Below are 21,609 nucleotides of genomic sequence, written 5' to 3'. Positions count from 1 at the left end.
TGCTTTTGCTTTGAAACCGTCTGTTAAGGCATCACCAACCCAGTGTGTCTAATAAATATAATGAATTTTTAAAGAGCAGCCAATTGACCTCATTTCAGATGTTTCCATGGGTAACGGTTAGATTGGGGAAAACTGCGATGGAAAACAACCTCCTGCGCTTCTCCCCTCCCCTGATGACACCCTGAGCATGATAAATAATGACAGATGAAAGTAGACGAATTGCATCAAACCAACAAGCTAAGCGCATGTATTGTTCATGCAAATATCTTAAAGGGATAGTTACCCAAAAATGAAAAATCTGTAACCATTCTCTTGCCATTTCATACCTGCATGACTTTCTTCTGCAGAACACAAAAGAAGATATTTTGGTTCGCTTTCGTTCCCATTCGCTTCTACTATATGGACAAAAAACCAATGCAAGTCAATGGGTACCGCCGTTGTTCGATTACCAGCGTTTTTCTAAATATCTTCTTTTGTGTTCTGCAGAAGAAAGTCACGCAGGTTCGGAAGGACATGAAGTTGATCTTTTGGGTGATCAGTCCCTTTAAAGCCAGGTGATGCACTACAATTAACATTTGTTGTATATACAGAAGTATAAAAGACATCCGATAAAATGAAATAGTTCCCATTCTCCCTGATTACAGTATGGGGAACATTATGAATAAAACCATGGGGAGGGGCATTGGACAGTAATGTACACATAACGTATCGAGCACTGTAATGAGTGCCTACGGTACGGGGACAAACTGCTTTCTCTTCATTTTAAGAATGGACTCTGCATTGCACACAAATACACTTTACACTACAGATGAAACGTGATCGACCAAACGATGATCGTCCACGGGTTCAATGATGTCACCAATATCAACCTCTAGAACACCTATAGACAACAACAGTTGTACATTAATTAGCATCGTGTTTAGACTGAGATTAAAATTGGGGGTGGGGGGGCAAGTTAGTCGATTGGCATATTATGGGATTTCTGGGCCATTAGAGGGGGGGAGGGGTGGGGACAGGGGTTGAAGAGAGGAAAGGGGAGCAGAATATTACACCCTAGAAGACCGTCCAGTTTTGTCTCTCTGTATCTTGATATTTTGCTTTTTGGTCTTAATACAATACAACGTAAAGATCACTTCATCACTGGTCGGTGTGAGCGTCCGTATAGGTGATGTATATACTGCATGTAGGTAAGTGTTGTTCTTGGGGTGCAACCTTTGTGATGGTAAAGAGGAAACCTTCAAAGGCAAAGCAAAGTCAATCTTGTACCCCTTGACTGTTTCGTGTCCAGCGTGACCACTTTCTTTCTGTCTTACGAGTTCATCTCAGATGGTGTCCATACGTGACTCTTTCGCCCAGTTATGGAATCCCATTTACAGATGCTAAGCGTGCGTGGGGGGTGGAGGGAACCAGCAGTGAGCGTAAAGGAGTATTATGGTATTCATTTTAGCATGCATGGTAATCTGAAACCCCTCCCTTACACCCCCCCCAAAACACAGACACGCACACACCGCAACACTGAACACCTCTTTCTTGCGTATCTCCATGACAACTGCCAGCACAGGAAGAATATTATGGTCTGTGTTTTCTTTCGGCCGAGACATTATTACTGGATATTTGGTGCTTTGGAGTGTGGGGGAGGGGTGCGCCCGAGTGGGTTGTCATGACAACCACCTCTATATTTCTTTGATATGTAATTATGGTATGTGGTGCCTAGCACTCCCCATCCCCCCCAAGAAATTACATATGTATCTGAATATGCGATTGTAGATTTGGGTTGCCGTGTTTTTTCGATGTCGGTGTCACATCTCTGAACAGAGGGATGCCGAAGTGAAAACAGAGGTAGACTGAAAAAAAACCGGTAAATAATAAATGTCCCACTTAAATTATTTTGTATGCCGGTCTACAGTATGGCACAGTTTGGTGAAAAAGGCCTCGCGGATCACAATGTGCGGATGACATTATGGTCTTGTCTAGTTGCAATATGCAGTAGATTCAATTCAAACTTGGACACCACGGTACCCCATATCAATATCTATATCTATGGTTTTGCTTTCATTTTCTAGTTCTCTTGTTTTTAGCCCCCAAGTAAGCGGCAGAGTAGTTGCGTATTAAAAAAACTTACAACACACCCTGAAAAGTTTTCATAACGGACGTCATTTCATACATTCATGAATGGCTACTGTACATACAGTCTGTATACAGAATAGTAATAAAGGACTGGAGTTGCTAATCGACTCCCCCCTCCTTCCGGCTCAGTCCTCGTTCATTCTTTTTTCGGAGTTATGGTTATTGTGGGATGTCAGTGACTATGTTGATTATTATGGGATGTCAGCAGGGGTGGGAGGGGTGGCTGTCTCTATGGTAACAGTTGCTAAGGGCCTGGTGGAATGGGGAAGAGATGGTCTGTCTTTGGTGTGGGGGGTTATTATGGTCTGTATGTTGCAAGGTAACTATGCGGAGGGGGGAGGGGTGAACGTCTGTATGTATGTGTATGTGTGAATATGGGGAGGGCGATTATTATGGGATGTCTGGCCCCTGATCTCTTTGTGTCTATGCAAAGGCTGTAAGTGGCAAAGGAAGAAACTGCGACGTTGTGTGCATCCTGCGGCTGAGAACGAAAACACATAATTAGACACATTATTTTACATCTTTTATGGATTAGAAACAGGAACACCACAACTGTTTATAAAAAGCAGCCAGTTCAACGTGGAGACATCTTGCATTGCATTTGCAGGACCTCTGTGTATTTGAAAAAGGGAACAAGTCAAGTTGTGAGTACACTTTTAAACGTTTTATTACAATAATCCAGCACATATGTCCACATGACATCTTTAAATGCATAGCAATCTAAGGAACATTCAAAGTTAAGGACACATGGCTTTTAAGAGACGCACACGAACGAATTTAGCCGGTATATGTAAAGAATCACTTTATGCAGGTTAGCCCTAGCCTACTTAGCTAACGTTAGTGTCTTAGCTGATCATCACCCACATTATGCTCCATTTGCGTATTAAGTGTCCATAACTTGTTTCAACCGCGTGTCTTAAAAAGTTTAAGGGTCATTCGTCTCTCGCATTAAAACGGAAAGGTATTTACCCAGCACTATTTACACAGATTCGACTGATTTTATAGAGTGATCACTGTGATCACCATGCTACCGTGACTATTAACTTCCGTTTTATTGTTCTTGTGTTTTTGCCTCCCCCGGCTTCAGGAAAGCGCCAGAGGAGGAGAACATCGCCACACAAGTTTTCACAATCCTCTCTAGCTGGTGGAAATACCGTCAATATGTCCGGCAGCGAGGAAGATAGAGACGACTTTGAACGTCGCTCGATGGTGCAAGGTAAAATATTTACGCTTACTGATGCTAGTCACAACTTCACGTAACAGCTCGCTTGTGTTTGGCGTATCGACCACATATATGGATACATTTGGTATTTTGAAACAGATTACTTGCGTTATATTTCATGTATTTTATTGGAAATGTATTGTAGCGAAGCTAACACCGGACTCCTTTATCTGACTGACCAGCGGCTAGGCGGCTAATTCAACAACAAGCAGGGTCGTTGCAGGATAATTAAGCTCGTAAAACAACAAAAAGGGTCATTTTTACATTTAAGTATTAAGATTCATTTGGAAAACTTTGCAGTTTTATTACCCGCTCGGCTTTTTCCAGTCAGTGTTTCTGTTGTCATTTTTTACGCGGCTAACCGTCGACCGACCAAAGCTGTGTATTTTCACAATTGCAACCAAATAATATGACTCAATTTCGGTAAGTTTGATACAAAACGTCTATGTAACTGCCGTGAGGCATTTGTTTAACACCAGTGACCGTTTTTATGGTAATATTGGTAGTGTTTTGTTGTGTTGTGCTACCGGCATTGCTGCCTCGCGGCCTACCGGTATCAGTCGCGTGCGTGTTCGAGTTTGACGCGTGAAGATTTTCAGTGAGCTCGCGCTCACTCGTTTCGCGGGCTATTGGGAAATGCGGTGAAAAGCGATTGTTTCGCTTTTTAACCTTCATTTAAAATGCTTTATTTTGTTTTTGCACACCGGTTAGCATGTGCAAGAATCGGATGTGACGCCAGTTTTCGGGGAAATGGTTTAAGGGGGGCTTTACATCAACATTCAATGTGCTTTCTGACTGGAGAAAAATACTCTATTTTGTCGTTTTTTATTCTACAATAAGGCACGTAGAAGAGTTTTTAATCACAAAGAAATTGTACACTTTGTTGTGTCAGTTTACGATGTATTTAAACCACTGTCAGTCAAGACTGATGTGAAAATGTATATTGATATTATATGAGACATTAAGAAGTATTGGCTCCTGTATTCTAAATGATTTAAGGCCTGACATAAATGTAATTGTGTGTTATTTCTATTCCCTTTATTATTAATATGATTCATAATTAATATTCAAATTTGATAATGTATTGTTTGTATTAGACAGTTGCTTCCTACATATTGCTTTCAATTATTATTTCAAAATATAAAAATAAAAGTTGTATGTTAGTAATTGGCACTTTTCATTCCATAGCAATAATATATTAATTATATTAATTAAGTAATATACATTTTTACCCATTACAGGGGCTCTGGAATACTTGATTCTGATTGGCCATTCTCAACAGTAAGATAAACCTGGTCAGGGTTTATTCTGCAATAACAACCATCTGGCTGTACATTATTATAAATATTTAGACCATTATTGAATCTGAATTTAAATGACCACCATTCACAGATCTATACATCTATAAATATTTGAATTGATTTGTTTTTACTTGGTGCTCTCAACTGGTAAATACTGTGTCAGATGATCTCTCGTGTCATTTAAAGGGATAGTTCATCCAACAATAAAAATTCTGTCATCATTTACTCACCCTCAGGTTGTTTCAAACCTATATACATTTCTTTGTTCTGTTAAACACTAAGAAAGATACTTGTAAGAATGTTAGCAATTTTCAGTTCTGTGACATCATCCACTACCAGAGTAGGAAAAAAATATAGTATATTTTGTTGTTCTGATTAACACAAAGTGAGATATTTTGAAGAATTTAGGAGCACAAACAGTTCTGGTGCACCGTTGACTACCATTTAATTCTTCCTACTATGGCAGTCAATGATGTCACACGAATTGAAAATTGCTAACATTCTTCCAGATATCTTTCTCTGTGTTCATCAGAACAAAGTAATTTATACAGATATGAAATGACATGAAGGTGAACAAATGATGACAGAATTTTCATTTTTGGGTGAACTATCACTTTAATACATCTTGTATCACGATGATATTTCAGCTTTATGTACCTAGAAAATGGCAGAATGTGTGTAATAGGGACACACATCGCACCCCAACTCGGCTCAAATGACCAGAATAGGTTTCTAAATGAATAATCCATTTCTGCACTTTTATCGGGTTATACGTCAGTTTTATTGAACGCTACTGATAATTGATGGAATTAAGCAGAGGAGCGGCACAGCATCTTACTAATGCTCCCATATGTTAAAGTAACAGTTATTTGATTTGACGCGCATTTGTTGAACAGATGAGGATGACCTGGATGAGGAGATGTCAGAGAATGAAGCGCCCAAAGTGAAAAAGAAGAAGAAAGCCAAGAAAAGTAGCCGCGAGAGCAAAGGCAGCAAACGAAATCGCTCCCGCAGAGAGGTAATGGCTTTTTTCTGTAGGAGTGTATGGATATTGTTTGCAATACTATTGAATGCGGTATTAGCTGTCCTTGTGTTATGGATTACAAACGCCCCCCCACTGACACTGGACTAATGGAAAACATCCTAATGACTTTTCAAATCAGAACAATGCTCGATAGCAAGCTACTGAATCCCAAATGAACTATTTCATTATTGAAAGCAGAAGCTGTTGTGTTTAAAAGAATGCATTTGTTTTTTAAAAATTCACTGTTGAGAACTAAATGAATTATCAAATATAATGTGGGCTTTTAAATGATTTCCCCTTTTTTTTATTTAAAATGATTTATTTCTGACAGTATTTTGTCAATCATTCTTGAATGTAAATGCATATCGTACAAATTGCAAGCCAGTTAACGTAACTTCGCAAGTGGTTGTGCAGACGCTATACACATTCCCAGACGCATGACCGCCATAGAAATGTGACATGGAAAGAGTTGGGCGTAACGTTATGACGTGACAAAGTGTCTTTTTCATTATCGTTCATTAATGGGTGCTAAACTGACTTTATAAGACATTAAATTATATGTTTTTGACTTTAAAATCGTCTTTAATAGCCAATGCTTTAAATGATGATAAAAATATGATGTCTAATCATCCCATGTGTGGTCCAGGATATCAGTTCACCGGAGCCAGGAGACGGCCCTGATATGGATGATGAGGACGATCGCTCGGACAGCGAGGGAAGCACCTACACACCCGGCAAGAAGAAGAAGAAAAGAGCCAGCACGTCAAAGGACAAAAAGAGAAGCAGTTCTTCTGGCGACAGAACCTCAGCGGCTTCCAAACGCAGGGAACCTGAAGAAGATGAAGATGAGGACGACGATGATTCAGTGAGGAAATGGGATTTTAAATTGTAACATTTATGTAGCGCGTGTGAAGTTAAGATGATTGTTTTTTCAATTGATGGATCTTCGCTAGATCCTTAACCAAGTGTTTTTCTGTACTGATCTGAAGGAGCCAAAGAGTTCCTCTCAGCTTCTTGATGCCTGGGGTATGGAGGACATCGATCATGTCTTCACTGAGGAAGACTACAGAACGCTGACTAATTATAAGGCCTTCAGCCAATTTGTCAGGTATGATTGTATTTAGCAAATATTAGATAAGTAAGCAAAGATCTTTGATAAGGAAACATGTAATTTGACAAATGCAAATGAGACCGAGGAACATTGTTGTGCATCTCCAAAGATTTTGACGTCATTTCTTTTTTACCTGCAGGCCCCTAATCGCTGCCAAAAATCCCAAAATCGCTGTTTCCAAAATGATGATGGTTCTTGGAGCGAAGTGGCGAGAGTTCAGCACTAACAACCCTCTCCGGGGCGCAGCCGCTGCCACCACAGCCCTGGCGGCTGCTACTGCAGCAGCGACGGTTGACGTCTCCGCGGTAACAGAACCAGCACCCGCTGCGCCGGCAGCCCAGCTCAGTGTAGAACAGGCTGCTCCAGCACCTCCCATACGCAAAGCTAAAACTAAAGAGGGCAAGGGTGAGTGGAATGGGGTCAAATTCATGTTATGTCACGGTCATAGTTTTTTACGCAATTTTGGAGATTTTGTGGCAGTTGTTGATTCAGATGTAAAAGCTTCGGCCTAATATAGTTGTCATCTTTTGCACTTTTTTGTATCTTGTATTGTTTTTGTAGCGTTTCCCCAAAACATCTTCAATATCTGTCATATGCTGAATTTTGATGTTTACAGCGGAGCACAGATACCTGGTCACTGGTTTTACTTTATGACTGTTGTTCCGGTTTATACGTGAAAAATTGTGTCACAAAACAAGCTAACCCCTCCGCGTTTCAGGTCCAAACGCACGTAAGAAGTCCAAGCCCGCCCCCAAACCTCAGGAGAAGAAGGTGAAGACTAAGAAAGTTGCTCCTCTGAAGATCAAACTAGGAGGCTTCAACAGCAAGAGGAAACGCTCATCTGTAATAATCTCTCCTATGTTTACTTTATTCCTTACTTAATTCTTCAAATATCTCCTTTGGCTATGCTTTAACTGTGCCTGTGTTTAAAATATCTTGCTTATAGAGTGAAGAAGACGATGTCGAAGTGGACAGTGATTTCGATGACGGCAGTATGAACAGCATGTCGAACGGTCGCAGCAGTCGCAGCAGCAGCGCTAAGAAGAAGCCCAAGAAGAAGACAAAGAAGGGTGAGAGTGTTTTTCTCTCTTCTGGTGCTCCTCTAACAGGCCTAGACAACACCCTGTGACTCACTCAGTATCTGTGTCATATCTCGTTGACAGCGTCTTATTAAGTGACCAGACCTTCCTTTTTTTTGCATGCTGGAGAGCGAGAACTGGTTTGGTTAAACCTGCCCAGTTGTTGAAATTTACAAATACAGATTTACAAATAATTAGCAAAACATTCGTTACATTTAGTCTACGCCTGGTTTTAAAGAAACACACCTTTGGGTTACATACAGTAAAATATGACAGTTTTGTGTTGCACTTACAACGGAAGTGAATGGAGCGACAGACTCTGATCATGCTAAATATAGGATGTCTTTGTCATAGCAGATGATGATGGTGATGGCTATGAAACGGATCATCAGGACTACTGTGAGGTCTGTCAGCAGGGCGGAGAGATCATTCTCTGCGACACCTGCCCAAGAGCCTATCACATGGTCTGCTTGGACCCAGATATGGAGAAGGCACCAGAGGGCACCTGGAGCTGCCCACACTGCGTGAGTGACTTCATGTCATTATCTAGGGATAAAAAAGGGTTGATCTATTTAATGGTGTTGCTGATGCTTATACACAATCAATGATTTGAACAGAACTATGAATTGTGAACACAGTGTCATGAATTATTTCTGCTTGTAAAGAAGTGTGAAGTTTTAAAATAGGAAATAGGTTTTTGTGTAAAGTGTGTATGTAATCTTGAAGTAAAGCATCTGATCCTCTGGTCCTCTCTTAGGAGAAGATGGGCATCCAGTGGGAGGCACGCGAGGATGCGTCAGAGGGAGAGGAGGATAATGATGTGGGAGGCGGTGAGGCAGAAGAGGACGACCACCACATGGAGTTCTGCAGAGTTTGTAAAGATGGCGGAGAGCTACTGTGCTGTGACTCTTGCCCCTCGTCGTACCACATTCACTGCCTCAACCCACCCCTGCCCGAGATACCCAACGGAGAATGGATCTGCCCCAGATGCACTGTGAGTTACAATTTAACATATCATGTTTGAAGTGATATGCACACAAATGATTTGAAGTCTTGCAGTCATTTTGATAGCTTAGATAAAGCGGGTCGCCCCCTAATGGCAGCTTTCATGTTAGCCGATTTGCACTTGCTATATTCTGGGTAACCTTTGTTTTCAGATTTCTCATATGACAAACTGATTATGTTGGATGTTTTTTTTCTCAGTGTCCTGGTATGAAGGGTAAGGTGCAGAAGATTCTGACCTGGCGCTGGACCGAACCTCCTCCTCCGACCCCTGTTCCACGGCCTGCTGAACTTCCAGCCGGTGCTCCAGACCCCACCCCATTGGCTGGTCGCCCTGAGAGGGAGTTCTTTGTTAAATGGCAGAATATGTCCTATTGGCACTGCTCCTGGGTTACTGAACTACAGGTAAGAATGAGAGAATAGTGATGAGATTATAAGAGTACATACTTTTCTCAAATGTGGCTTGATTTTTGTTCAGAGTTGTCCTAACAGACACAATGAAATTGTGTTTCATGAGAAAAATGATTATTTTGGCAATGCGATCGTATGTGCTTGAAATCGCTACCATTATTTGTATTGCTACTACTACTTTTTGTCTTGAGAAACAAAGTCTGAATTGATTCTTAGTCTATAATTCGAACTCGGGTAAAATGTGTTTGTCCTTAGCAGTGATGTTTAATGTAATCACTTTTCGTGTGTTCTCCAGCTGGAGATGCACTGTCAGGTGATGTTCAGAAACTACCAACGCAAAACCGACATGGACGAACCGCCATCCATAGACTTCGGATGTGAGGGAGATGAGGACAAGAGCGACAAGAGGAAGAGCAAAGACCCCACCTACGCCAAGATGGAGGATAAATACTACCGCTTCGGCATCAAGATGGAGTGGATGATGATTCATCGCATTCTGAACCACAGGTGAGGCCACCTTCAGGTTCACCTTTCGAATCATTTCCTGTTAAATTCACGGCCAAATTTTTCATCCTACATTTTGTGTTTTGCATCTAGTGTGGATAAAAAGAATAACTGTCACTACCTCATCAAGTGGAGGGACTTGACGTACGATCAGTCCACGTGGGAAGCAGAGGACATGGACGTTCCTGACTTTGACACCTACAAACTGCAGTACTGGAACCACAGGTATACAACCTATATAGAATAAATATGTATCTTCCAGAACTGAATTTCGGAGTGTTTGGTACGATATAACATTGGACACGGTTTGGTTTGATCACGATATCTCGTAGGACTGGGCGGTATATGTTGCGATTCACACTAATTATACATATATAAATCGATTCTTTGTTTTATGCACAGCTCTTCCGTGAACTACTGCTCTTTGATCAGTAGGAAGTAGGGATGGGTACCGAGAACCCGTACTTTTTTGGACCGGTACATAATTGGGTCGATACCAGAGTATTGATAAGCTTCATGACGAATGATACTGTTATCAGTACTTGCGTTGTTTTATCTCTGTGTATTCGGGTGTTAAATGGCGAATTAGAGGCTGCTGCTGCCTGTCATTTTCCATCCCTGAATAATGGCCGAAGTTTGCTCGACGTGTGTGTGATATCTAGGGTCATATGATTTCTGCGATGTATTTGTAATCTGCTTGTTTTGCGTGTTTATGAGTGAAAGAGTGGCATGGTTGTGCTTGTGGAGCTTTCAGCATCCGCGTTTCACAACGAGGAAGCTTCCGTCAAACACCCCTTTGCGGCAACCCGTCAAAATAAAAGTCATTTATTTGAGAACAAGTTTCGGCCACGGAGTATATTTACTTTAGTAAATTGAAGTAAATGTGCTAGTAAAATGATAAAAATAGTACATATAATTAAAAAAATATTACTTGCTTACAAAATAGTACTTAAATTTATGTAGACCTAAAACCAGAAAGGAAAAAAGAAATACGGTCTACCAGCCAAATAACCATAGTGATGTAAAGTAAATATGTTGAATTACATTATGTTGTGCTCCTATGCACATGCTAAGTGCTGTAAGTGGTATGCTAAGGAACACACACACGTTTTGTTATGTGGCATTTTCTGTTTGCTCAGAAGCATTTGTAAACTGCCGTTCTAAAGCTCAGCTGTAATAAAGAAACTTAAAATGTTTAACATCTTTTCACATCATGTGTTTTTGCATTAAATTATAGAGCGTAGTATTGATAAGTACTGGTATCCATAAGCAGTATCGATAAAATCTTAACGATACCCATCCCTGAAGTACCGCTCAATCTAAAATCACTATGCGATTGAGTCGTTGAACAACTCAACTCAACTTTATTTATATAGCGCTTTTTACAATTTTCATTGTTACAAAGCAGCTGTACATGAGACATATTGACTATAAGCAAAACAATTAAAGTTCTACCTGTAAAAACAAGAAAAAGGTGAAAACACAGAAGACAGACATACCCACATACAAATCACTCCACACACACAATATGCACACGTACTAACACACATAGACACACACAAGGACACGCACGCACAGTGAGAGCACACATTTAAGATAAAGGAGAGAGAAACACAGGTCAAATATTAAACAGACTATAAATTCCTATATGCAATATTAATGAAGTAAAACTTTAAAATTATAATTCTAAAGCAGCCCCCCCCCCGGCCAGGCAAATAGTGCAAAACAGTATGCAAACGGTGGCAAGGAACCCAAAACTCCAATCGAGAAAAAAACCCTCAGGAGAACCCAGACACAATAAGAGATACAATTGCGATTTTATTATTTTTTCCCCTCTAGAGTTTATGCATCATGAGCTTTTAACTCTTCGAAATGGAGTAGGGCATAGGGATGATCACTTCGAAATAGAACGCAGGGGCTGTGTCTGAAATCGCCTACTTCCATACTATATAGTAGGCGAAAATGAGTACGAGTCATGAATAGTATGTCCGAAACCTCAGTATGCAAAAAAACAGTAGGCGAGAAATACCCGGATGGTCTACTACTTCCGCCGAGATTCGGGAGTGTGGATCGGATGGAAACTTTTCTATCCCATGATGCCACGGGAGCTGAGCAACGGTCAAATTTAAAAAGTAAATCAAATAAATATAGCGGTAAAAAGGCGGACGTCCGTTTTTAATGTAAGTGCCAATAAATGAATTTCTCGTTACTAAATTATGTTTTTATCAACGCTCACATGTAGGTTGTCGTTACGTCATAGGTCAAAGAGCATACGGGTCACATGATCATAAAACATGGCGGACGCAAGTATGTCTGAAATGTATTCATACTACTCCCACTCATACTATATAGAACGTACTGTTTTAACGGCCCATAGGTAGGTACTTACTCAAATTCAGTACGTACTGTCACAGTATGCGATTTCGGGCGCAGCCTGGGTGTGTGTAAATATGTCTCCCATATTCAGAGTTTGTGCGCGAGAGCGCCCTCTGGCTTTCGGATGTTGCGGCATTTAACCATAATTCGTTGAGGGAACTGACCATAAGAATTACACGATATATTGCCCAGCCCTACTAGTCTGTAAAATTATTAGGTAATATACAGAAAAGTGAGGTGTCAGATCAGAAAACAAACATCATGATGGTTGACTTGCTGTGTTTTCTCTCTTAAAGGGAGTTAATGATGGGTGACGACGGTAAACCAGGAAAGAAGTTGAAGCTCAAAGGCAAGATGCGAAAACTTGACCGACCTCCAGAGAACCCTGTTGTGGATGTAAGTCAGCTTTATTGTTTGGTCCTGGGCACTATTGAGACCATCATGCACTATACACTCGCCTGTAAGAAACTCCATTCCCTCCCTCTTCTAGCCGACCATGAAGTTTGACCGTCAGCCGGAATATCTGGACACCACGGGCGGTACGCTGCATCCGTACCAGCTGGAGGGGCTGAACTGGCTGCGCTTCTCCTGGGCTCAGGGAACCGACACCATTCTGGCAGACGAGATGGGTCTGGGGAAGACCGTACAGACTGCCGTTTTCCTTTATTCACTGTATAAAGAGGTGTGCAGCTGTTTTAATATTAAACCAACTGTATGTGACTGTTCTTGAAGCTCGATCGTTGTGTATTTTTTTCCCAGGGTCACTCGAAGGGTCCGTTCCTGGTCAGCGCACCTCTCTCCACCATCATTAACTGGGAGCGAGAGTTTGAGATGTGGGCCCCAGACATGTACGTGGTCACGTACGTCGGTGACAAAGACAGCAGGGCTGTCATCAGAGAAAACGAGTTCTCGTTCGAGAACAACGCCATCCGCGGTGGCAAGAAAGCGTCTAGGATGAAGGTCGGTGAGAAGGACCGCGCACTGTTTCACAAAGAATTAAAACCCTCGATTGATGTTAACAGTTCTTTCCTCGTCGCCCTGCAGAAAGAAGCGTCGGTGAAGTTTCACGTTCTGTTGACCTCCTACGAGTTGATCACTATTGACACGGCCATTCTGGGCTCCATCGACTGGGCGTGTTTGGTGGTTGATGAGGCCCACAGGCTGAAGAACAACCAATCAAAAGTGAGAAATCGTAATGTGTACGTTGGGTCCTATGTTGTGGTGTCTAGAAAATGAGAGGTTTGATCCCTGCTAAATAATGGCTGATTGATGGAATGCTTTGTGTGTTATCGTTCCAAAGCAGCTTAACTAAAATTTTGCTATTAACCCCTCAGTAAAAGTATTGTTTATTACATCATTTGTACATACAAATGTTTGTTGACTTGTGTTTGTTGACAGTTTTTCAGGATACTGAACAACTACCCGTTACAGCACAAGTTGTTGTTGACTGGAACTCCACTACAAAACAACTTGGAAGAGCTTTTCCATCTGCTTAACTTCCTCACGCCAGAGAGATTCAGGTGTGTCTGTGTGTTATATGTTTGCTAAAGATGATACACAAGCATTCGTGGGACATTCGTTCCTTCTGGTTGTTATAATGCTCATATTAATAGAAAATGAACTGAACACAAAATTACAGATTATCCTGCCCTGTATTTTGAAAAAAAAAACAATACTTTTCAAAATGGCCTAATATCGTCTGGTTTATATCTTCATGTGTTGATGGGTTTGAATGCAATCCTTTGTTCCACTCCGCAGTAATCTTGAAGGTTTCTTGGAGGAGTTCGCCGACATCGCCAAGGAGGACCAGATCAAGAAGCTTCACGACATGCTGGGACCGCACATGCTCAGGAGACTCAAGGCAGACGTATTCAAGCACATGCCCTCCAAAACGGAGCTCATCGTGAGAGTGGAGCTCAGCCCCATGCAGAAGTGAGTGTGGACTGAACCCCAGACATCAGAGAGACCGAGATCACAGCCATGAGATATCACAGTTGTGCGTTTGAGCGAATGTTAATCAACATTTTGTTCTTTGAATCCAGGAAATATTACAAGTTCATCCTGACGCGTAATTTTGAAGCTCTGAACACCCGCGGTGGAGGAAACCAAGTTTCTCTGCTGAATGTGGTCATGGACCTGAAAAAGTGCTGCAATCATCCTTATCTGTTCCCCGTCGCTGCTACGGTACGACTCGCATTCAGCTGCTGATTATATGATGCTACAGATTGAGATGATTGCTGGAGTCTTGAATAGTTGCAGCATAGTGATTTGTGATTGGCTGTGTGAAACAGGAAGCTGCCAAGTTGCCTAATGGGATGTACGAGGGCAGTGCCCTTACAAAAGCTGCTGGCAAACTGTTGCTGCTGCAGAAGATGATGAAGAAACTCAAGGAGGGCGGACACAGGGTGCTCGTCTTTTCTCAGGTGTGTACACATATAATCTCTGTGGAGAGAGGGTGGGGGGTGCCTGTGGCCTTAAACTGTATAACTGGATCACCAAGATTCAAGTCCTATTTGCAAAAATGTCATGCATGCTTTTAACACTCAAGTGACGTGTATTGTGGTGAACTGTGTCAAAACAGGTTTAAAAAACACGTTTTATTTGATTCAACAGATGACCAAAATGTTAGATCTACTGGAGGACTTCCTGGAAAACGAGGGCTACAAATATGAGCGTATCGATGGAAGCATCACGGGAGGCATGAGACAGGAAGCCATCGACCGCTTTAACGGTAAGACAAGAGTCTTTCTCATTTGAAATATTCACTGAGCGTATTTGTGCTTTCTTCATCCGTCTAATCGAATGAACTCGATGAATTGTGGGTGTTGGTTGTAGCTCCTGGTGCTCCTCAGTTTGCGTTTCTGCTCTCGACCAGAGCTGGAGGTTTGGGTATCAATCTGGCAACCGCAGACACTGTGATCATCTACGACTCGGACTGGAATCCTCACAATGACATTCAGGTGAGATCAAACAGCAATCACCATGACGGCGCGTTTGAGCGGTCAGCAAGTCCTGATACCTTTTAAAAAATAAACATTGGACCATTTCCTGTTTTCTGGCATAGATTGATGCAATGAGATACTGGATTATAAACTTGACTATTTATTATTCTGTCTAGGCCTTTAGCAGAGCTCACAGAATTGGTCAAAACAAGAAGGTGATGATCTATCGTTTCGTGACCAAAGCTTCAGTGGAAGAAAGAATTACTCAGGTACTTTCAGAAGTAGTTGGATGTACGGTAGACTCGGCTCAAGCATCTTTCGAGTCTCACCTGCTTCTCTCTTTTCTCAAGGTGGCCAAAAAGAAGATGATGTTGACTCACTTGGTTGTGCGTCCTGGATTGGGATCGAAGACCGGTTCGATGTCCAAACAGGAGCTGGATGACATCCTTAAATTTGGTACAGAACAGCTCTTCAAGGATGAAGCAGAAGGTGGGCCAGCAAATCATTTCATCCTCATACATTTGCAGTTGTGGATTCACAGGTAGAAAGATATCGATGTCCTGTTTTTCTTTTAAGGAGAGAACAAAGAGGACGACAGCAGTGTGATTCACTATGATGATAAAGCCATCGATCGGCTGCTGGATCGTAACCAGGACGCCACAGATGACACGGAGATCCAGAGCATGAACGAGTATCTCAGCTCCTTCAAAGTGGCTCAGTATGTGGTCAAGGATGAAGAGGAAGCTGTAAGTGTCCATCAGAGATTCAGACAAACTTGAAAGCTGTTTGTTTGCTGGATATTTGGCATTGCAGGACTGTTGTTTTTGCAGACTTGACAGAAATGAGGTGTGTCGAACTGAGAAAAGCATGCATCCTTTCGTTAAAATCTTCTGATGTTGTGCTTCTCAGGAGGAAGAGGTTCAGAGAGAGATCATCAAGCAGGAGGAGAGCGTAGATCCGGATTACTGGGAGAAGTTGCTGAGACATCACTACGAGCAGCAGCAGGAGGATCTGGCCCGTAACCTCGGCAAAGGAAAACGTATCCGCAAACAGGTCAACTACAACGACGGCTCTCAGGAAGACAGAGGTGAGACCTGAAACCAAAACCACGTTATATTAAAACGGTAAATATTTGTGTTTGTTCAAACGTAATTACATGTGTTGTGCTTTATTATAGACTGGCAGGATGATCAGTCTGACGGCCAATCAGATTATTCTGTCGCCTCGGAGGAAGGAGACGAAGATTTCGATGAGCGAACTGAAGGTGAGCCGAGCATGTCGTAACTCAGGCTGGGTGTTGAAAATAGATTTAAAATGTCTGAAGCTTGTTTTTTTCTGACTGTTGTATGTATTGTCGGCTTGCAGCCAATTCACGGCGACCCAACAGGAAAGGTCTCAGGAACGATAAAGACAAGCCATTGCCCCCCCTGCTGGCCAGAGTGAGCGGCAACATTGAGGTACGTGAAAGACCTGAGTTTCTCCGTTTTGGAATTCAGTATAAACACTGTGTTTTGTTTTGTTAGGTCTTGGGTTTCAACGCTCGCCAGAGGAAGGCTTTCCTGAATGCTGTCATGCGTTACGGGATGCCTCCGCAGGACGCTTTCACCACCCAGTGGCTCGTCCGAGACCTGCGTGGAAAATCCGAGAAAGAGTTCAAGTGCGTTTAAACCGTTTCTTAAGTACAAATACATGAAAATATTTTACTAAGAAAGTGCTGAAAGGTTATCAACATTTTCCAGATATATTTTCTTAGTGAAAAACGAATCATTCTCTTGTTTTCTCTCCTGCAGAGCTTACGTTTCCCTCTTCATGCGACACTTGTGTGAACCAGGTGCAGATGGTGCTGAAAGCTTCGCTGACGGAGTTCCACGGGAGGGGTTGTCAAGGCAACACGTACTTACCCGTATCGGTGTAATGTCATTGATCCGAAAGAAGGTACAGGCTAGTTTTTCTAAAGGCAGGACAAAATGCAAAAACGCGCATCGTGTCTGTAGCTTTATTCGTTTTTCAGTTAATAAATACTTGAATACTGTCTATGTTTAGGTTCAGGAATTCGAGCATGTGAACGGTCAGTGGTCCATCCCCTGGATGATGGAGCTGAATGAAAATAAATCCGTATCCGCTGGCAGCCAGCCGGACTCGCCCAGCAAAACGCCCTCTACTGGCACTCCAGCGGACACTCAGCCAAACACGCCCGCTCCAGGTGCTCACGTCTCATCCTGCTTTTCACGTCTCGCATCTGCTTTCCTTAACTTGTATTAGTCCGATTGTTAAATTGTTTTGCATTTATATGTTCCGCAGATGGTATTTCCAAGGCAGAAGACGGTGGGAAAGACGCGGATAAAGAGAAAGAGGTCAAAAATGGAGAGAATGAGAAAGAATCCAGTGAGAACAAAGACAATGAAGTGAGTATCAGTGTGTGAACCTTAAAGGGATAGTTCACCCAAAAATCAACTTTGTGTGATTTTTTTTTTACTCGCATGACGTTAAACACGTGTAGAGAACTTTCGGCGTCTTCGGAGCACAAATAGAGATATTTAGGTGACATCCGAGAGCTTTCCAGGCCTCCTCATTGAAACCATGGTGTCAGTTTTTGCCAAGGTCATTAAATTGGTCCATCCACGCATAGTGGCTCAGTTGAATTATTTTGAAGCGATGAGAATGCTTTGTGCGAAAAACAAACCAAAATACTGACTGTAATGGATATATTCTCCTTTGTTGTCAGTGTATGGCGCGCGTTCACAAGAGCACTTCTTCGTCTTCTGCATGTAAACACAGAGTTGCGCTTCCGCGTTGTGAGTCAGAGCGCCGGCGTCCAATACTGGCAAGCCCCATGCGGCGTTCAGCGCACTAGCCTGTCTACTTTTGAAGTGCTCTCGTCCAAGAAGAAGACAACGAAAAAGTGCTCTCGTGAACGCGCAACGATGTAACGATGTCTTTAGTACTTTTCTGGACCTTGGCAAAAACTGACACCATGATGTCTATGAGGAGGCCTGGAAATCACTCGGATGTCACCTAAATATCTCTTATTTGTGCTCCAAAGACACCGGAAGTTCTCTACACATGTTTAACGTCATGCGAGTAAAAAAATCACACAAAGTTGATTTTTGGGTGAACTTCCACTTTAAAGCTAGTCTAAATGTTCACTTACGTTTACCTTATGTCACCTTTTAAACTTTATGAACGGATTGTTTAAAGGTCATCGCCATCCCGGATGATGATGATGATGATGATGATGATGAGGACATGTCCTCCGAAGACAAAAGCAAAGAGAATGTTAAGGCCGGCGAGTCATCCTCAGATTCAGATAAATTGGACGGCAAGCAGGATGAAGTAGAGAAAAAAGATGAGAAAGATGCGGAGGAAAAGACAGAGGAGAAACCCAAATCTTCTGAAGATGACAAGGAACCCAAATCATCTGAAGCTGACAAAAAAGCTTCAGACGCCAAAGGTAAACTCACTTATTATTTGCAACATTATATTGTTTTTTACCTATTGTAATGTTAGTCAAGTTTCATGCAGCAAAAACGCGATTGTTTTGAGCAGGTTGCATTATTTCAGTGGTGTTAGTTTGGGAAGGACTTTTCTGTGGAAGTGTTGAGGAAACCTGATTAAAAACAGACATTAATGTCAAAGCCACCAGTAGCATTAGTTTAATTATAAACTCTTTAGGTTGCTTTCGAGGTGGAACAAATCATCCTCTGCACCTATAGACAACAACGTCTTTGTTCATACTTTTGTTGTAGGTGAAAAGGAAGATGAGCCTGAGAAGATGGACACTACCCCTGTTACAGATGAGAAGAAAGGTCTGTATCATCTCACTGAGTGACATCCTAGAGTCTGTAGATGACATCCTCCCACTTTACTCACCCATGTCACATTTCACTCCAGGTCAAAAGGACGAGAAAGAATCGGGTAAGACGGAGGAGGCCGGGAAACTGCCGAACGGTGAGATCGCCAAAGACGCATCTGCGGGAGGGACCGAAGAGAGGAAGAAAGCGAAGACCCGCTTCATGTTTAACATTGCAGATGGAGGATTTACTGGTAAGATGGAGCTTCAAAAATACTTCAAAATATTGAAGTGTTAAAAGGAATAAAAAAAATTGATTTTCGAAATGTTAGATTTGGGTTTTACAATCCCACAAAATGTAAGCATTGCATTTGCTATATATTACCAGACAATATTTCTTTCCGTGTATTTGGTGTGTTTGTACTAGATCACTTTGTATCTTGCAGAATTGCACTCACTATGGCAGAACGAGGAGCGAGCCGCCACGGTTACCAAGAAGACCAATGAGATCTGGCATCGTCGCCATGACTACTGGCTACTCGCTGGAATCATACAGTATCCTTAACAAAGCGCTGCTCTCAGTGTATGTACATGTGCAAATTGTGTTCCAGAGTTGAACGATGAATGTTCAGTGAAATCCAACTTAACTCCTGCTCCAAGACACGGTTATGCTCGCTGGCAGGACATTCAGAATGACGTCCGGTTCGCCATTCTCAATGAGCCCTTCAAGGGTGAAATCAACCGAGGAAACTTCCTGGAAATCAAGAACAAGTTTCTGGCCAGGAGATTTAAGGTATTTTGGTTACAGGCTTAATAACATTTCATATCAGAGCTGTTGTAGCATATGTGATCATGACCCGCTAACATTGAAAACTGTCCATTGCAGTTGCTGGAGCAGGCGCTGGTCATCGAGGAGCAGCTGCGCAGAGCTGCGTATCTGAACATGACTGAAGACCCCTCTCACCCCTCCATGGCTCTCAACACACGCTTCAGTGAAGTGGAGTGTCTGGCCGAATCTCACCAGCACCTGAGCAAGGAATCCATGTCGGGAAACAAACCCGCCAACGCCGTCCTGCATAAAGGTTTGTCATCCAAACTAGGGGTATCGCAATATATCGGAATTGACAATAACTGTGATATCAAAAACCTCAATTATCGATATCGTGTTATCGAGTCACAATGGTTAAAGTCCCCCTGTGGTCGATAATTTTATTCCTTAAAACTTATATCAGTGACCATCAAATTACATATTTAAACTTTTTTCCTGTGAAAATATTGTTTCCTGCCTTAAAATAGCTTGACTGTAACTCTACATCTCAGCTTCATTAAGTCTACGCAGATACGTGAATATGCAAATTAGCCCCGCCCCCACTCTAAAGCTGAAAGTGAAACCGAGAGCCGACACAGCAGTGCAGCGATCATTTTAGCCTGAATCTATGTGCCATCTTTGCATATTTATGCTTCAAACTGCTGATCCACAGGGGTCAAATGAGTTGATGTGATTGGTTACAGGTTTATGACGTCATTAACTGGGGCAGTTTCAAACCGCATTTTTAAAAATCTTTGGTAAACTGCAGTTTTAGGGAGAAAATACTCTGCAATGGTTTAAAATGATAATTTGCACATGGCATGTCTTAAAGCATATTAAAAACTCCACATAAACATCTAAACATGAATAACTTTAACGAACTCTTTCTCACCCTCCGTAAATTTGTATTTTGAGTATGATTCATTGCCCAAATAAAAGACACAAAACAAAATTAAAGATGAATTAGCATCATCTATTTATATATATATATATATATATATATTGTGATAGACATTGCTATTATAGTGCTATTGCGAATTTGCTTGGCCACGATAACCGCGGAGGGAATTTTTTTATATCGTGGCCGCCCATATCTAAACCCTATGTGCTTCCATCGCTGAGCTGCTATAAAACTCACTGTTCATGTTTGACAGTACTGAAACAGCTGGAGGAGCTGCTTAGCGACATGAAAGCAGATGTCACTCGTCTCCCAGCCACCATCGCCAGGATACCACCGGTGGCCGTGAGGCTGCAGATGTCGGAGAGAAACATTCTCAGTCGTTTGGCCAGCAGAGGACCAGAGACACAGTCACAGCAGGTATTGAGTGATCCAGTTACCTGTAGTTGAGACCCGATTTATATCACACACACATTTTACAAATGATATTTAGCACGTATGATTTAAATATAAAGTATTTTTCTTTTAAATGATCATACTTGATAACAGAGCAATTGTAGATGGATAGCAAAAGGGAACAATATAAGTGCAGTTAAATGCATAAAAATGAAGACAAAAAGATGAAATGCATCTACAAAATTATATTTTACAATTATCTATACTGAATTAAATATTGAATTCATGTATCTTGGGTTCATGAATTGATTTGTTTGTGATTTGTGTTGACAGGTGCAGCAGTAGCCAGGGTTGGACAGCACCGCACACCATCTACATTCCTGATTGCACATGGTATCTCGTCTTGGCTTGAGTTCACGCCCTCGTACTGTCCGCTGAAACCTGGGCCGTGGATATTTGAGCTGTTGTTTTTTATTTTCCTAATTAATATTGTTTACATAATATTGTTGATGATGGTTTTTGGGACCTAAATAAAAATGTAATAAAGGTTTCTGTTCCTTTTAACGATGTCATTACTGGATTTTTTCGGTATGCCAATCATTAAGCAATGGTTTACAT

General features: G+C 41.8%; 1 protein-coding gene across 2 annotated transcripts; it reads left to right on the top strand.

Annotated features, from left to right (window-relative positions):
- The first annotated feature begins 2,422 nt into the window (after positions 1-2,422).
- Positions 2,423-21,555, top strand: chd4a (chromodomain helicase DNA binding protein 4a). 2 transcript variants are annotated; one of them, XM_057354531.1, is made up of 41 exons: positions 2,423-2,771; positions 3,215-3,343; positions 5,547-5,668; positions 6,321-6,539; positions 6,664-6,782; positions 6,925-7,190; positions 7,504-7,628; positions 7,732-7,855; positions 8,222-8,388; positions 8,622-8,858; positions 9,068-9,271; positions 9,573-9,784; positions 9,875-10,006; positions 12,454-12,553; positions 12,648-12,839; positions 12,917-13,117; positions 13,202-13,339; positions 13,556-13,677; positions 13,916-14,089; positions 14,200-14,341; positions 14,449-14,580; positions 14,771-14,888; positions 14,993-15,117; positions 15,276-15,368; positions 15,450-15,588; positions 15,676-15,845; positions 16,009-16,186; positions 16,277-16,363; positions 16,465-16,556; positions 16,623-16,756; positions 16,890-17,034; positions 17,143-17,302; positions 17,401-17,504; positions 18,298-18,550; positions 18,846-18,905; positions 18,991-19,143; positions 19,336-19,444; positions 19,550-19,682; positions 19,776-19,971; positions 20,852-21,015; positions 21,325-21,555. In XM_057354531.1, exons 2-41 carry the CDS (start codon positions 3,289-3,291, stop codon positions 21,334-21,336), a joined length of 5,808 nt encoding a protein of 1,935 aa, XP_057210514.1. In that variant the 5' UTR covers positions 2,423-2,771; positions 3,215-3,288; the 3' UTR covers positions 21,337-21,555. The 2 variants fall into 2 exon arrangements, with proteins under 2 accessions (XP_057210514.1, XP_057210515.1); XM_057354532.1 differs by lacking the exon at positions 2,423-2,771 and adding an exon at positions 2,971-3,088.
- Positions 21,556-21,609: the final 54 nt, after the last annotated feature.

This window comes from Triplophysa rosa, linkage group LG16 (genome assembly GCF_024868665.1).
Source record: "Triplophysa rosa linkage group LG16, Trosa_1v2, whole genome shotgun sequence".
NCBI classification, from domain to species: Eukaryota; Metazoa; Chordata; class Actinopteri; order Cypriniformes; family Nemacheilidae; genus Triplophysa; species Triplophysa rosa.
The sequence above is the reverse complement of the archived record's forward strand: the minus strand, read 5'-3'. Positions and strand labels throughout refer to the sequence as shown.

Bases quoted from the DNA above. Each gene is read 5' to 3' on its own strand.
- chd4a (XM_057354531.1), top strand. From the start codon at position 3,289: ATGTCCGGCAGCGAGGAAGATAGAGACGACTTTGAACGTCGCTCGATG. The intron at 12,840-12,916 runs GTGTGCAGCTGT...TTTTTTTCCCAG, and splicing joins TTTATTCACTGTATAAAGAG to GGTCACTCGAAGGGTCCGTT. The intron at 16,757-16,889 runs GTGCGTTTAAAC...TCTCTCCTGCAG, and splicing joins AAATCCGAGAAAGAGTTCAA to AGCTTACGTTTCCCTCTTCA.